The sequence below is a fragment of the Otolemur garnettii genome, unplaced genomic scaffold, assembly GCF_000181295.1.
Source record: "Otolemur garnettii isolate 467f Iridium unplaced genomic scaffold, OtoGar3 scaffold00090, whole genome shotgun sequence".
Classification (NCBI taxonomy): domain Eukaryota; kingdom Metazoa; phylum Chordata; class Mammalia; order Primates; family Galagidae; genus Otolemur; species Otolemur garnettii.
Window position 1 is genome coordinate 405,732 of NW_003852485.1, and position 16,566 is coordinate 422,297.

At 35.5% G+C, this 16,566-nt stretch overlaps 1 protein-coding gene and 1 long non-coding RNA gene across 5 annotated transcripts in view; one reads left to right on the forward strand and one right to left on the reverse strand.

The window, feature by feature from the left end:
* Positions 1 to 14,135, forward strand: part of TANK (TRAF family member associated NFKB activator) — a 93,453-nt gene extending 79,318 nt beyond the window's left edge. For all 4 annotated transcript variants that reach the window (XM_023516339.1, XM_023516336.1, XM_023516338.1 and 1 more), the window contains exons 5-8: positions 1,866 to 1,942; positions 2,540 to 2,655; positions 9,412 to 9,992; positions 13,374 to 14,135. In XM_023516339.1, coding sequence (XP_023372107.1) covers positions 1,866 to 1,942; positions 2,540 to 2,655; positions 9,412 to 9,992; positions 13,374 to 13,550 — 951 coding nt within the window. In that variant the 3' untranslated portion in view covers positions 13,551 to 14,135. The remainder of the gene's footprint in view (positions 1 to 1,865; positions 1,943 to 2,539; positions 2,656 to 9,411; positions 9,993 to 13,373) is intronic.
* Positions 1,164 to 16,566, reverse strand: part of LOC105887471 — a 28,220-nt gene continuing 12,817 nt past the window's right edge. Inside the window, exon 4 of the long non-coding RNA XR_001161506.1 lies at positions 1,164 to 1,382. This is a non-coding gene — a long non-coding RNA (uncharacterized LOC105887471). The remainder of the gene's footprint in view (positions 1,383 to 16,566) is intronic.

Here is a 16,566-nt window from a genome sequence, read left to right on the forward strand (position 1 = left end):
TTTTTTTTTTTTTTTGGTTGTAGTTGTCGTTTGGCAGGTCTGGGCTGGATTTGAACCTGCCAGCTCTGGTACTTGTGGCTGGCACCTTAGCCGCTTGAGCTATAGGCACTGAGCCTTAATGATATCTTATAAAAGTTTAGTATTGTTCTTAAGTGTCCTGACTGGTTGGCTAGCTTTAAGATGTTGCTTTTCTTGTTAGTCCACACCAAAATCCACTGAGTTGTCCTCATTGCACATAACACCATAGAAGAACCTTGTCTATCACGTTTAAAAACAAACTGCAAATGTGAAAATGTCTTCTGATGTGACTCTTTTATAAAGCTCAATGAAGCAGTTTTAATCCAGAATAAGGGTTTGTCAGACAGACGTTATGCAACTACAGAAGCATGTTTATTTAACCTCAATCTAGTGATATAATATATAAAAAATATATATATAAATTGAATTTTGTGAGGTTTTATGTTATCAATTCCAAGCTACTATAAACTTATACTGTATATGTTTAAAGTATTTATTAAGAAAAAGCTGTGAAAGTAGAGTAATAACTTAAATAGGAGAAGATACTAGTTTTAAGAAAAACAAACTGAAATCAAGTCACTGTCTTAACCCATAAAACGCATAAGAAAGAAATCTTTTGAAAAGCAAGAATAAAGACAGATGTACTCAGGTGATAAGAAACAATGAAGCAGGCTGGTGCGCTGGCTCATGCTTGAATCCTAGCACTGTGATTGGCTGAGGAGGGTGGATTGCCTGAGCTTAGGAATTCAAGACCAGCCTGAGCAAAAGCAAGATCCCATCTCTAAAAATAGAAAAAACTAGCCAGATGTTTTGGCAGGTGCCTGTACTATACCAGCTACTAGGGAGGCTGAGGCAAGGGGATCTTTTGAGCCCAAGAGTTTGAGGTTGCTGTGAGCTCTGATGCCAAGAAAAGAAAAGAAAAGAAAAGAAACTAAAATATTCCATTTTAATAATAACTACAATGACCTTAATTGGATAAAATATTAAAGTCTTCTGGTTTTTGAATTATAGTTTTACCTGAATTATATTTAATGATTATGTAATATTAAGATTTTCAAATCTCTGAATTTCTTAGTTTTTAGCTTTAGAAAGTACATACAAGTTTTCTAGGATTCAAGATTTTTAAAAAATATACCATAGACTAGATTATTACAACATGTTTATTAATGTTGATTTTGAAATGTCAGAATAAATGTAATACCAGTGTAAGCCACATGGTGGGAGTGAAAGGCAAGAACTTGCGTTGAAACAACTTAAATCCATAATGCACTATTTTTTACAAACCTTTCAAATGCTTGTTAAATGATAAGTAGTTATACTTTGACTTTCTTCCTCTCATACAGCTGCATTGCTCAGCAAAGAATCTATAATAAAAGACAAAGACATTGATTTAAATATATGTATTTAGGCCATTATTACTGAATATCAAAAGAAGTACACACATACACAGGTAAATTTTTTTTCAGAAGTTTCTGGTTATACGAAGTACTTGGTAATCAGAGTATAGCAATTTCGATTAGTGGTTGAATTTTAGAAATCCTTAAATTACCAGTATTGGAAATAGTAATTGAGGAAGAAGTTACCAGAAGTGGTTATGGCTTCACACTTTCTATCATTTTTCTTTTTTCTTAATCACATTTAAAGAAAAAAAAATCTATTTATATATACTGTGTTTATACATATATATGTATATATACTCACATGTGTATCCATATATGTATATTTAAGCTGCCTCAACTTATTTTTCATTAAGGAAGATAAATAAATTTTGCTTTGTGTTTTCTGTTACCTCAGTCTCATTTGAATTTAGAAGCAATTTAAAATGGTAATCATTTTGTATCTTTAAGGTAAGAAAACAAGAGGTTTCTTCTCCTGGAAAAGAAACGTCACCAGGGAGTCTTGGTATTCCTTTATTCCATGAAAGGTAGTTCTACATCCTTTTTTGTCAACTCTCAAAAATTATAAATATTGAAATATATTTTAAAATTTTAGCAATTATATTAAAGAGGCAGCCTTTAGAACTGGAAGAGACCAATTCAAGGGCCTTATACATTAAATGACCTAAATAAGTCATACAGTTAATAGCAGAGCTAGATCTAAAAACTAGATTCTACAAACCTCTACTGCTGCAATAGACCCAGTATTAGGGCCATATTAGATGGTTCCTAATGTGAACCTCACCAAAGTGAGGAATATTTAATATTCTATTTAAGAAGTACACAGAGAGAACAAAAATCAGTACATTGAATTTTGTAATGTAAGGACAGTCAACATCAATGTGATCTATGAGTAAGTAGATAGGATAATCCGTGCTATATTTATGTATTAAAACATCATATACTGTGCACCCAACTTTCCAGAGTTGTTTTCTAGGATGTTTTCCTGAAATTTAAAGTAGTTTTTAAATATTTAACTTTTCAATGATTATTTAGTAGTCCATAAAATGTCACTATTTAAGTTCAATTATGAAAAAAAACATAAAGTTGTAGCCTTTCATTTTAAAATATTGGTTTGTTTTTAGGGGGAATATAGAGAAGACCTTCTGGGATCTGAAAGAAGAATTTCATAGAATATGCATGCTAGCAAAAGCACAAAAAGACCACTTAAGCAGACTTCATATACCAGATGCTGCAACTGGTAAGGATTGATCTAACTTACAGTAATATTAATTTTGTTGTTTGAAATTGATTTCTTTTTGAAGGTGAGAAAATTCCTAAATGCATATTAAGTGCTAAGAATCTGCTACTTAACCCCTTACCTACATATATTTGAATGGGTAAGTGCTGTTTAATTTCTGTAATGTATTACATTATGTATTTAGTGGCTTTTTCTCTGTCTTTGTTATATAGGATACTATATAGATTAAGTTGAAAGACATAATTATTAATCATATTAATGGGAACCCTCACCTTAAAAAGTACAAAATAAACTGAGGCAAGAGGATCATGAGAGATCAGGAATTGAGGCTGCAGTGATAATGCCACTGCACCTATAACCCAGTGAGGGAAACAGTGAGGCCCTGTCTCAAAAAAAAGTATAAAATAAATATGGGCTGTAGCTCTTAGTGTTTTCAGTTGCTGTTTGGGGTCTTAATAAACATTAACTCATATGTTATTAAGGAACCTTAAAGCCACACTAGCATATATGAGCCAAGTAAAATTATAACATCAGGTTTGTTTTTAACTTCTGTCTGAAAGGTTATTGAACACTATGGATGGGGATATATGTAATTTTTTTTGAGACAAGAGTCTGTGTTGCCCAGATTCAAGCATAGTGACTATTCACAACCTCAAACTCTTAGTTTTAAGCAATCCTCTCACTTCAGCCTCCCAGTAGCTTCTTATAATTTGGTTCAAGAATAAAAATTTTATACTCACATTTGCTGAGTACCAGTTTTGTTGAAGACACAAAATACAAATGTACTATAAAATACAACTTAAAAAGAACATCTGTTTTACACATGTGTCACAGTATGTTTTTTAAAGTTCCACCCTTCCCTAAAATCCCAGATTGGCTTTCTCATATTTGCTTCCGTAGTTCAACATGAATAGCAAAATATCAGAGATTGAGTCTAGCAACCAAACACATCTGTAAACAAAAGGAAGATAAACTGATCATTTATAATGATAAATTCTCCTTTACCCTTATGATTTGAGCTATTCTACAGACAATTCCCGAGAGATGCGATTTCCAGTTTTCACTCTGGGAGATGCTGCAGCAGTGCTGCCTAGCACCCCTTTAATTAAAGATCACTTCATGTCTTATGGCACTTATACTTAGGCTGTTTAAAAATCATTTTATAGTATAAATTCACTTTCTGCTACTACTACAATTTTATTTTCAGAAAAATTCCACGATATGATATTAGAAAAACAAGACAACCTTTATAAAGAGACACCATTTGTTGCTCTTCTCCCATCTCCCTACCTTCCCAAAAAGCTCATCATTTCTCCACCTTAATTTTTTATCATTTAAAAAGAAACTGATCTTTTGTACAGACTAAAGGATACCAATTACCTTTGAAGTAAATGAATCTTTTCTATTTAAAACATGCCAGCTGTAGAGATATAGTACTTAGAATTCATAAACATGCTTTTTTCAACATCAGCATCTTATCAAAGCATTGTAATGGTGATATATTCTTTGTTACACAGAGAACTTACCTCATTATCAATGGCTTAATACTCTGACCATTTTTAAATTGCACAGGTCTAAATCTAAGTGTGTATCTGTCAACTAGAACACTGAGTGTTTAACTTCAATTTATTCCCCACTAAAACTGCTTCCTACATTATTCTTATGTTACAGTAACAGTGTGACAAATAATAAATACATTATTCTTGAAATATTTTAGATCTTTTATGTTACATATTCCAGTGAAGTTTTGCTACATTCAAGTAGAAACCAAAATGTCAAATATCATGCTCTGATAGTAATAGATCAAAAGGAGAAAGAAAAAAATATTTTTTAAATATTCCTATTCAGGGTTTCAAAGTATGTATGATATACTAAATTAAAATATAGAACTATTTCAAATATGATTTGCATGATGTGTCTGGAAAAGGTAAATGTATTATTGTCCTTGTGTTTTTTATTAAAATTTTATTTTTACTTTTAAAACCAGATGTAATTCATGAAAAAAGCTAAGTTAGTAGAACTGCACATTTCCTTTGTTTTAACTCCATTTTTTCTCTGCTCATCCACATACAGCAATAGCCTTGAGAAAGGATACAGATAAACAATATGTTTATGCAAATATGGCTTCAAAAAAAAGTGCTATTTGATTAAGAAAGGAGTATCCTGTTTCAGTGGAGATTAGCAATGGGAAATAGAGGATTAAGGCTACAAACAACCATAAACTCTTTTTTCTTTTGTCATTATCCAGAGTAATTATAATGAGAAAATAGTCTAAATAGACACCCTATACTTAAAATTGGAAATCTACAAACATTTTTCATTTTACTTTGTTTCTTGCAAAAATAAGTGTTTAAGTAACTGTTCTTGAAACAGACAAAACAGAAAAGCTATTTGCCCACCTGATCCTGTTTCTCAATATTATGTCAGGATGACAAGTGCTTGATTTTTAAGTTTTCTAAGCTTAGATTTGTAGTAGCATTAGGAATCTTAGTTTTAAATCTTTTTTAAAGATATATTAACTCTCACCATTTCAGTGGATTAACTCATATCATTTTAATATGGCTGAGGGTGTGTCAGCTGTGCTAAAGGAACATATCTGCTTTATTATAGCTGTTTGATTTTTCCAGGTTTTGTTGACAAGAAGGATAGGTCAACTGCTAAAAAAGTAATTCAAAGCTCATTTCTGTCAATTTGGGGACTCCTGACTATATACACATATGGAAACCAAGATGTTCAATTTAGTATAAAGGTTCAGAGCATAGACTCTAGAGTTAAACTGCCTAGGTGCCCATTCCAGATCTATCATTCATTGGCTGTGTAGGCATGGAATTAACCTCTCCATATACCAGTTTCTTTATGTGTGAATAGGATAATAATAGTGCCTACCTCAGGATTATTTTGAGTATTAAATGATTAATGCATGTGCAATGATTATTACAGTGTATGGCGCATAGAAGTGCTATAATGTTAATAGTCACTGCCAGCTCGGCACCCATAGCACAGTGGTTACGGCACCAGCGACATACACTGAAGGTGGCAGGTTCAAACCCGGCCAGGGCCAGCTAACCAACAATGACAGACTGCAACAAAAAATAGCTGGGCATTGTAGTGGGTGCTTATAGTCCCAGCTACTTGGGAGGCTGAGGCAAGGGAATCCCTTAAGCCCAAGAGTTTGAGGTTGCTGTGAGCTGTGACACAACAGCACTCTACCAAGGGTGACATACTAAGACTCTGTCTCAAAAAAAAAAAAAAAAAAAAGTCATTGCCATCAGAAGCAGCAACGATTCTTCAGCATTCACCTTGTTCTTTTTGAGAAAGTCATTTGATTTACTCCTTCTTAGGTGTTACAGAATTTGATTACCTCAACAGTTGGTTTTCCTGGTTTGTTATTTGCAATTAGTAAATGTTATCTACAAAGACTGCTATTTCCTAATATATCTTAGACTTCTATTGCCAACAAAATATGACTACTTGAATTGATGGACTTTAAGAACCTCAGAGGTCAAAAAAATCCAGCTAAACAGTGAAGCTTGGTCTTGATTACTATGTCATGCCTAGTCACAGACAGAATATCTAGTAAATGTATATTACTATCCTAAGCTTTGTGGGGAAGAGGTTACAGATTCACTCAGAATTCATTATTAAAGTCATATTATGTCCCATGCACTGGGTAGGGTTCTGCAGTAATGGGGAATGAAAAGTAGTTTAGGACCTACTTCACTGGGAGAAAGAAGCATACTTGGAAATACAGTCATGTGCCATATGACATTTTGGGTCAGTGACAGACCCATATATATGATAATAATCCCATAAAGTTATAATGGAGCTAAAAAATTCCTAGTGATGGCATTGCTATTGTAACATTGTAGTATAAATTTTAGTGCAGCCTAAATGTACAGTGTTCATAAAATCTACAGTAGTGTACAGTAATGTCCTAGGTTTTATTCACATTCACTTACCACTCAGTCACTAACCTGCAGGCCTACAGGCTCCATTCGTGGCATTTGCCCTATACAAGTGTACCATTTTTTTATCTTTTATTCTTTTGATATTGTATTTTTATTGTATCTTTTCTATGCTTAATACAGTACTTCCCATTGTGTTACAACTGCCCACTATACAGTAACATAGCCTAGGAACAATAGGCTATACCATGTAGCCTAGGTGGGTAGTAGGCTGTACACCTGCATTTCTGTAAGTACACACTATGATGTTAGTGCAGCAACAAAACTGCCTAACAACAAATTTGTCAGAATATACCCCAATCATCCAGTAACACATAACTGTATAACAGAGCATTAGTCCTTAGGACAACAAAGAATCATGGGAGAGGCATCCAGAGAAACTTATGTCTAAGCCAAGATCTGAAGGACAAATAAGAATTAGGCAAAGAGTAATGAGAAGGGACACGTCAGGCAGTCTGTACAGCATGTGCAAAGGTGCAAAGACAAGACAATGTGGCCATTCTGGAGAACTGTACAAAGCTCATTATAGCTAGAATAGGGAATGAAGCAGGTGTGCTGAACGATGAGCATGGAAAGGTGACCGTGGCCAATTTAGGAACAGTTTTATATGCTTTGGCTAAGGGCCGTGGAGAGCCAAAGAAAGGTTTTATCGGCAAGGTAAAGGTTTTATCAGATTTATAATTTAGAAAAGCTGCTCAGAGAAGGAGAGGATGGAGAGGAAGTTGCAATAAAGAGAGCAAACTGGATAGGACACAAATTTAAAGATAGCCAAGTAGTTCAAAGGCTGCTGTAATAACCCAATAAGAGAGAATGTTATGGCCAGGTATGGTGACTTACACCTGTAATCCTAGCATTCTGCAAGGTCGAAGCAGGTGGATCACCGGAGCTCAGGAGTTCAAGACCAGGTGGAACAAGAGCGAGACCCTGTTTCCACTAACAGTAAAAAAACGAGCTGGGCATTGTGGCAGGCATCTGTAGTCTCAGCTACTTGGAAGGCTGAAGCAAGCGAGTCACTTGAGTCCAGGAATTTGAAGCCACAGCACTCTAAGCCTGGGCAGCAGAGTGAGTCTCTTTCTCAAAAAAAAAGATGGTATGGACTAAAGAGAGGCAGTAAGTATGTAACAGGATGAACCAAAGAAGTTGGTTGCATTGCATTGTATTACACATTGTATCCAAACATAAAATACCTTGTGTTGAAATGTGCTGTAGCAAAAAGATAGGTCTCATGAGATTGCCAAAGACCAAAGGAATATAAAGGAATTCACATTTGATAAGCTCCTACTAAACAGGACAAACACTTTGCAAGATGATCTATATACACTGTCTACTTAAACTTGTGCACCATCAATAAAATCTCCACTTATTTTTTTTTTTTTTTTTGAGATTGTGTATGGAGTTTCACTATGTCCCCCTTGGTAGAGTGCCGGGAGTCACAGCTCACAGCTACCTCAAACTCTTGGGCTTAAGCTATTCTCTTGCCTCAGCCTCCCAAGTAGCTGGGACTACAGGCGCCCCCCCCACACACACAATGCCCGGCTATTTTTTGTTGTTGTTTTTATTGTTGCAGTTGTTGTTGTTGTTTAGCTAGCCCAAGCCGGGTTTGACCCCACCACCCTCAGTGCATGCGGGGCACCGAGCCCAAAGTCTTCACTTTTAATATACAACTTAACTAATAGAAACCTTCTTAAAATGCTACTTTTTTAAACTTTTGCCATTTATTAATTAAATAAAAATGCATACATTACTCCTGATGTCTCAGGATCAACAGGGAGAACTTTGGTTTTTTGGCCATCTACTAGACTAGTGCTTTCTGAGTTTTTGTATCTGCTCTTATGTTTTTCTTATCTTCTGTAATGCTTTTAGCTCTTGTTGATATCTACATCTGCCTTTAGCAACTCATAGCCCCTTTTGATTTACTGTTTCAAACCAGCTATGAGCTATAGAAACATCATCAAGCTTGTTAGAATAAAACTAAAATGAGAATAGGAGCAAAATTCATATATCTGTGGACTTCGTGGCTCTAAGTCTCATTCCTTAGAAGCTATACTTTCTTCTCTTTCTCTATGTCCTAGAGAGCTGAATTTGGTAGACATAAGTGGCTTCTAGATAAATGAGCTGCAGAGGCCCTGATACATACTTGACATTTAAAAACAAGCCTTTTAAAAAACATAAGATGAGAAAACCCTATGTTCACATGCAATTTTCTTAACATGCATCCCCAAATTTCATTCTTCTTTTGCCTCCACTATCTTCCTTCTCCTTGACCCCTATTACCACCATTCCCTGACATGAATTTTTAATAGTAGACAGTGGTTAAACTGACTAGCAACATACTTAGTTACACAGTGATGTTGGGGGTAATAAATGACCCAATTCACACACACACATACGTTCACACACTTAGGAAAGATTTTCCCTTTTAATAATGTATTTGTCTAAGCAAACTCACAGTTGCAGTTTCAATTACTGACAAAATGTTTAAATGTATAAACTACAAGAAAATGTTTTTTAAGTGTGGATTAGTATAACTGAACAACATGCAAAGCGTACGGCAAAAGACCTAGGAAAAGACAAAGTAGTTAAATTTCAACTAATAAGCTATGTTTCAATTAACCCACTGGAGACTGCTAATACTCTGTGTAAGATGGTAGCAAATATAAAAATCCCAGTTGTCTTCAGTTGCTATAAAAACCAATATAAAAAATAATACTCATCTGTCCAAAGCTGACTGAACAGATTTTTTAAAAGGATTTGAATGCAACTGTTTCCCTTTTGTGTTTTTTCCCTGCAGAAACACAGTGCTCTTTGCCTATACAGTGTACGGATAAAACAGATAAACAAGAAGCACTGTTTAAGCCTCAGGCTAAAGATGATATAAATAGAGGTACACCATGCATCACATCTGTCACACCCAGAGGACTGGGTCGAGATGAAGAAGACACCTCTTTTGAATCACTGTCTAAATTCAATGTCAAGTTTCCACCTACGGACAGTGACTCGACTTTCCTCCATAGCACTCCAGAGAGACCTGACATCCTCAGTCCTGCTACATCCGAGGCAGTGTGCCAAGAAAAATTTAATATGGAGCTCAACGATAACCCAGGAAACTTTGTTAAAACAGAAGAAACTTCATTTGAAATTCAGGGAATTGATCCTATAGCATCAGCTATACAAAACCTTAAAACAACTGATAAAACAAAACCCTCAAATTTTGTAAACAGTTGTATCAAGACACCTCTGGATAGAGCTGCATGCTTATCACCTGGAGACCATAATGCATTATATGTAAATACATTCCCACTTCTGGACCCGTCTGATGTAACTTTTCCCTCACATGATTCCCCAGGAAACGCTATCCGAGGACCACAGCAGGTAACTGTTTTGCGTTAACAAATATGTTACTGTGTGTGAACACACATTCCACCATACATGCACAGATATGCGTCTGTTTTAGGTTATCATACATCGTTTTTAAACTAGCCAAAGTTGAGGCTTTCACTAAAACATGCAATTCCTGTAATAAATGACGTGAAGTTATAAAGATAAATATCGTAAAGCTCTATTATAAAGTACTTTACAATTTACGGCAGACTTTAAAAATACATGGTAAGCCTTATCCACATCTACTGTGGTGTCGCTTTCTTAGTTCTTTAGTCACAGCTTGTTTACACAGCATCAACATTAAAATAGGATCCTTGATTAAATGTCATTCTGTAAAATAAATGGTTTCTTTATCATTTAGTTTGTGTATATCATACTCATTTTTACAAGAATGCACAATTTTCCCTAAGTAAATATTTGTATCATGTATTTCTAATTATCAAAATAAATGAACTTTCAACTAGTACTCCTATTACATTCTGTTATTTAGCACGTAGATTTGTAGAGCTTAGCTTTGATTTCAGCCTAAGCTCTAGATAGAATATGCAGCCTAATATATTTTTTAAATAGTCTCTGCATAGGTATGATTTCAGTCAAATGTTTTATTTAATGTCTATAAAGCTCACAGACTACTTATAGCCCCACAAGCCATTCCTATCCTTCCTTGTAGATTCAGGTATATCACAGAATGATTCTTCTAGTTAAAAAAAAAAAAAAATGTTTAGTGACTGTAGACAAATGAAAAATATATGATTGTTACAATAAACAAGCTCATGAAAATACAGACTGATGTAAATGTCTCGATTATTTGCAAACATTCCTTTGATTGCTCTTTGACTTGAGATATTTAATTTAAGTTTTTAAACCTTCACTAATACCATTTGGGTTTAAGTACTCTTATATAGGTTATAGACTTTTAAATCATCATGCAAAGAAGGCTGTAGTCAAGCTGTGGTATATTTTAGTAGACGGAAAAACTAGGCATAGCTGACAATAAGTTTTAATTATAAACTCTTTTATGTTCCACATTATACCTTATTTCACACCATAGACTCAGGTATAGTTGCTACTAAATGAAACAAATTAAACAATTTCACTTATTGCAAGTAGAATTCCTGGGGAGCTGTGAAGTGCATCAGTTCTAATTCCTGTTACTTTTTTCTCCATTGTATCTATTGCTTGTTCTTTTACGAGTCTGTGCATTCATGTTTCAGTAGATGGCACCCTGCATTGTACATTTGCTTTCTATACTGTAGCAAGGGAAACAGCTGGTATGTGATTACAACTCCATGGAAAAAGTATTCAGTTTAAAAAATGCAGGAGAATTGGTGTTGAACTGTCACAAGACATGGGGCATAAGGTTAGATAATTGATATTTTGGCTGAAAAAGTAAAGAAATTAGTTTGTTTTGAAGGCCATGTTACAGCTTAGGATTAAAAGAATGTTTCTTAAAATGGGGTTTTTTAAACATTTTGTTATTGGCATTAATAAAACTTGTATGATAAGTACAGAATTGTTGAGTTTATAGATAATAACAAAGAAGTAAAATTTTAGTTACATATTTAAAATGTTTACTTTCTATTAGTCCTTACTACTAAACATCTCTTTTATACATTCAACTAAGGCTAAAACATGTCAGCTTGTTTTTGTTCTATGGGATTTTTTTGTTGTTGTTGTTATGGTTTTTGGTTTTTACTTTTGCTGAGTCAGTGATTGAGGTCACAACTAAATTCTATGAAGAGATCAAATCTAAACCAAAAGTTCTTAATAGAGAAGGATAAATATGGACTTTGAACATAAATTGTCAATGAAAGATTGGCTTAACAAATTTAGAAGCTAAATTACTTCAAGTTGATTTCTTACTATTTGTATTATAGATTTTAAGAATTCTCTTTAAAGTCATAATCTTTTATTTATAGTCAGTTTCCCATTAGAGTGATTTGTATTTTTTTGTTTAAACTGCACACAGTAAAATTTGAATCTAGTTAGCTCTAACTAGATTTTTCTTTATTACTCACAATTATTACTACTTTCTTTTACCATGGAAGATTTTTATAAAAAACTATTTTACCCTAAATTTTATAACATGATTATTTTAAATATTACTAATTTTTGGTGATAAAATTGCCACTTCTCATGAAAGGAATTAAGTCAATATTATCATAAGCCCTCTGTACTGATACATGAATGTATCTCAGTGCCTAGACAGACTTTGTATATTTACACCAGTTGTACACAGCTGTCCAATAAAATGTTTATAAGAAGACGGTGATGTTTTGAAAACCAGATGCTTCAAATAGTAATATACTGTTTATGTAAGTGATTGGTTAACCAACATGGAGGAATTTAGAGGAGTGAAACTAATACGATCAGGTGCTGGACCAGGCTATTACTGTAAAACACATATTACTAATAAGAGCATAAGAGGTCTCTAAATTTAACTTTGTAAGGTGATTCTCCACAAAGTATCAAGATGTAGCTATGTCAGAGTAATTTACCTGTGTCAAGGTAAGAAAGAAAATTTTAAAAATAATTTGATTTATTTTTAAGTGATTTGTTTTTTAAAAAGGGATAGATGCAGTATGGAAGAGTACTAAGGTGCAATTTAAACAGTTCTGAATGATGATTTCTCATATTCCTTTAACCGAATATTGACAGGCTACACTTTACTCAGCCACAAGAAAGAGTAATGCCAAACTATTTATTATATAATAGGAACAAAGCAAAAAATTGAAAGAATGAACCTGATGTTAGAATTTGCTGAATTTAAATATTTGAGTTTTCAAGAAGCAAAATAAATAATAGATCAGTAGAATTTATTTAGTAGTTTAAAAGAAAATTTTTCTTTTTAAAAATCAAAGCAATATATGATTCATATATGATTTTTTATGTGTAATTGGCTATAAATATTAGTAAAATTTAAATTGCTTTTAATGAAGATGCCACACATACACATCGTGTTTAGTGTATTACCATGTAACTAATAAAGGCCCTATAACTTAAGGTTTCTGTTGTAAAAGAGAAAAGACAGAATTTAAATTAAAAATCTTAAGTAGTGATTATCATTCCAAAATTACTGCCATTGTAATAATTGAGTACCAAAAATTGCTGGTGCTAAAACTGTGATATTTTTAAATATGTAAAGATAAAAATGCATGCATATGAGCCTCAAGTGATTTTTAGTCAAAAGTTTAGTTGTGCCCTTTATGAAAAAAAGAATTGAGTCGTATCTTCATGCTGATGCTTTCATATTAGGGAATTAAATATATATGCTCATACATAACTCATTCAGAAACTTTAAATTTAAAATTTAATGTTATTTGATTTAAACACAAGTAACAAAATATGTTTCTATTTATTTGTTTCCTACAGCCCATTTGGAAGCCCTTACCTAATCAAGACAGTGACTTACTGGAACTAAGTGGCACAGACTCAGAACTGCATATACCTCGAGTATGTGAATTCTGTCAAGCAGTTTTCCCACCATCCATTACATCCAGGGGGGATTTCCTGAGGCATCTTAATTCACACTTTAATGGGGAGACTTAAGACACATTTGAAAACAGACATTATCAAATGCGGTGATTTGGGGTTTGTAATACTATAACTACTTGATTGTGAATTAAATTCAAGATCATTCACAGGAAAATCTGTGGTCACAGCTATTTGATACTCAAACTTTTTTTGTAACTTTTATTATCTTTTAAAGATCATTCTGTACAAAACTATAACTCATGGTATTCATGTTTACAGTGTTATACCATAATTCAAAATTATGTATGTGACTTATGGAGTTATATAATCATAATTTATGTTTTTTTAAATAGCTAAGCTTATTACTTAGATTTCTAGTGAGATGTAATGAATTTGGTGATGTCAAATGTTTATAATATTTTTCCATTTGTTTTCATTGAAAAGTTTAGATTATTTATGTTATAGGTGATGTTCTCTTTGAATAAATCTATAATAGAGAATAGCAATATGTAAATACCTAAGTAAATGCCAAACCAAAAACATTTGTTGCCCAGTGATAAATCACTGGTAGGACTATTTTAAACATGTTAGATCATTTTTAATAATGTACATGACTTTAAATTTTTACTGTCTGTATAGTTATGTGATGAATTGTATATTAAAAGAGTTACTTTTGTTGTGATCATTGTTGTGTTCTTTGTTTCTGAGTTTTAAAAAAATGAAATAGCATTTTGGAGGAAGTTTATAAAATTCATGTTTTCTATTAACTCAATAGAAGGGTGATGACTGGATCTGATGGCACTTATTACAATTAGTGGATCATTTGGAATTTTAAAATTATTTTTCAAACTAAACTTACCTAAAGAAATATTTGTTTTTAATGGAAGCAAGTCTAAAAAATTCTGGGGACTATCTATATTTATTAATTTAGATTAGAAATGTTCACATTCTTCTTGAAAAATTTGTTATTCGTCATTAGCAGACTAGTTCCTGGCCCCTGTAAGACAATTGAGATAATGGATGCGAAATTCAGAAGGCTGCAAAAATAATTGAAAGTAAGACTTCCCTTTCGTTTTTCTTTCCTATGATTCTTGCCTTTTGGGTTTCCCCTTTCTCCTGATATTTAAAAATGTTTGAGGCATGGTTTCCATTTTACGAAGTAAACATTGATTTGCACCTCTCAAACAAATTTAAGCCCTCTGGAAGCAAATGTTTTAAGCTGGAGGGTTTGGGATAAGGGAATTTGAGCACTGGGCAGCAACGAAGAGCCTTCACTTGTGGAAGAATGAGAGTGGTGCCTTGACTTCTCATGATACAGGTACATAACATTGACATCTTCCTCATGGGGTGACATAGCGATTATTAGGTATTCACTGTGAAGGGTTCTGAGGCACATACATCTTTCTTTCATTGCCACTGGGGCTGAATGGAAATGCCTAGACAATTATCCAAGTCTCTTCCCTTCCCCCACCTCCCACCCACCCAGCCTCCCCTCTCACTCCTCCCACACACACATACAAATTAAAAATAAAAATTTCCCAGCATGTACCAGCCAGAATATACCACGGTACCTATCTTGTGAAAGGGGATACTTTTCCCCTCTCCTTTTCTAGGACAGTCCCTTCCACACAGTTGACATCTCTAGCTTGCTGATAACCAGAGGAAACTCCATAGATCAGAAAGTGACTCAAATCAAATTGTCCCACGGAAACCTCATCTTCAGTCCACTCCTTCCCCACCTCCACCACTTTCAGTAAGATCAGGGAGCTCCGTTTTCTTTTGGGTTCCAGCAGTTCCCCCAAGCTCCATCTTCTGAGGCACAGAAACCCTCTTGGGCCACAGAAGAGGTGGCCTGGACAGCAGGCCCCTGTCCTGCTGCACAGAGGTAGTGCTAGCCAAGGCTGGAAAGGTGAAGAGGACACCACTAGGTCTCTCCTTCTGTCTTATTACTGAGTCGTGCAGGGGCTGGCTTGGCATCTGCTAAGCGTGGCCGGGTAAGAACAGCTCCCAGGTAAAAAAGCTGCACACGCGAAACGCTGAGTCTGGAAAAACCACCCCCGCCGAGGCGAGGCAGTTGTGAGCGGGATGCCTGAGAAGTGGGAGGTGAATGTCCTCGGGAGGGCCCCCCCAGCAGCTTTCCCCGGAGGCTGAAGCTGCTGCCAGCGGGGACATCTGCTTTCTTACACTCCAGCCTGGCTCACCCCGCCCCCTCAGCCCCGGGTTGCGTGGTTATTTTACCAACACGGGGGGAGGGAGAGCTCGAGGAGGTAGAAAAAGGGTGGTTGGAAGCTTAGAAGATTTTCTTCCCACTACCCCCACGTCCCCTCCTTTCTTCTTCACATCTTTTAACCTTCAAGGTAAAGACTTCATAAATACGAAACAATAAACGTGTCTGCTGGCCCCCAGGCCCGCCTTCGGCTGGCCGGGGCTCTCGGGTGCAGGGCCTTGCCCTTCTCTCAGTCCTCCCTGAGTCGGGCCGGGCGCCGGCGGTTGGGCTGGGTGCAGGGGCCGGCCGGGCGCGCCCAGCCTGTGGCGCCTTCTCTCCCGGGCTGCTGCCTCGACAGCTGCTTGTAGCTACAGTAATTAGACTGTCAGTGCTTGTTAGAGGAGAGAGGGGAAAACACGCTTCTGACAGCAGATTCCGAGGCTCCCCAGTTTGTTAATTTCTAAGAGATCTTTAAAGCATTAATTGAGGTCTCCCCAACTCTTCTCCTCCCGTCCCTCTCCCCAACTCCTCCTTTCCCAAAAATATCTTTAGAAGAAGTCTCTGCGCGTGGAAGCAGTGTTTCCCGCAAAACTGCCAGCCCCCACCCCGCTCGCGCACATACAACCTATTTTACATATACATATATATGCACACATGTATGCGCGGGAGGTTAACTCGGCGGACGACTCGTCCAAATAGGCACCGGGATTGCATTTAAAATAATAATAATAAATAAATAAACTAGGAAGGAAAGGGGGGAGGGAAGCAGAAGTCGGGAAGAAAAGAGAAAAGCAGCAGGCTGATTACGAGGTGTCAAAACTGCCAGGAGCAAGAAGGTGATAGCAATCAGGGGTGAGAAGAGTGCGGCATTCGTGCGGGGCAACT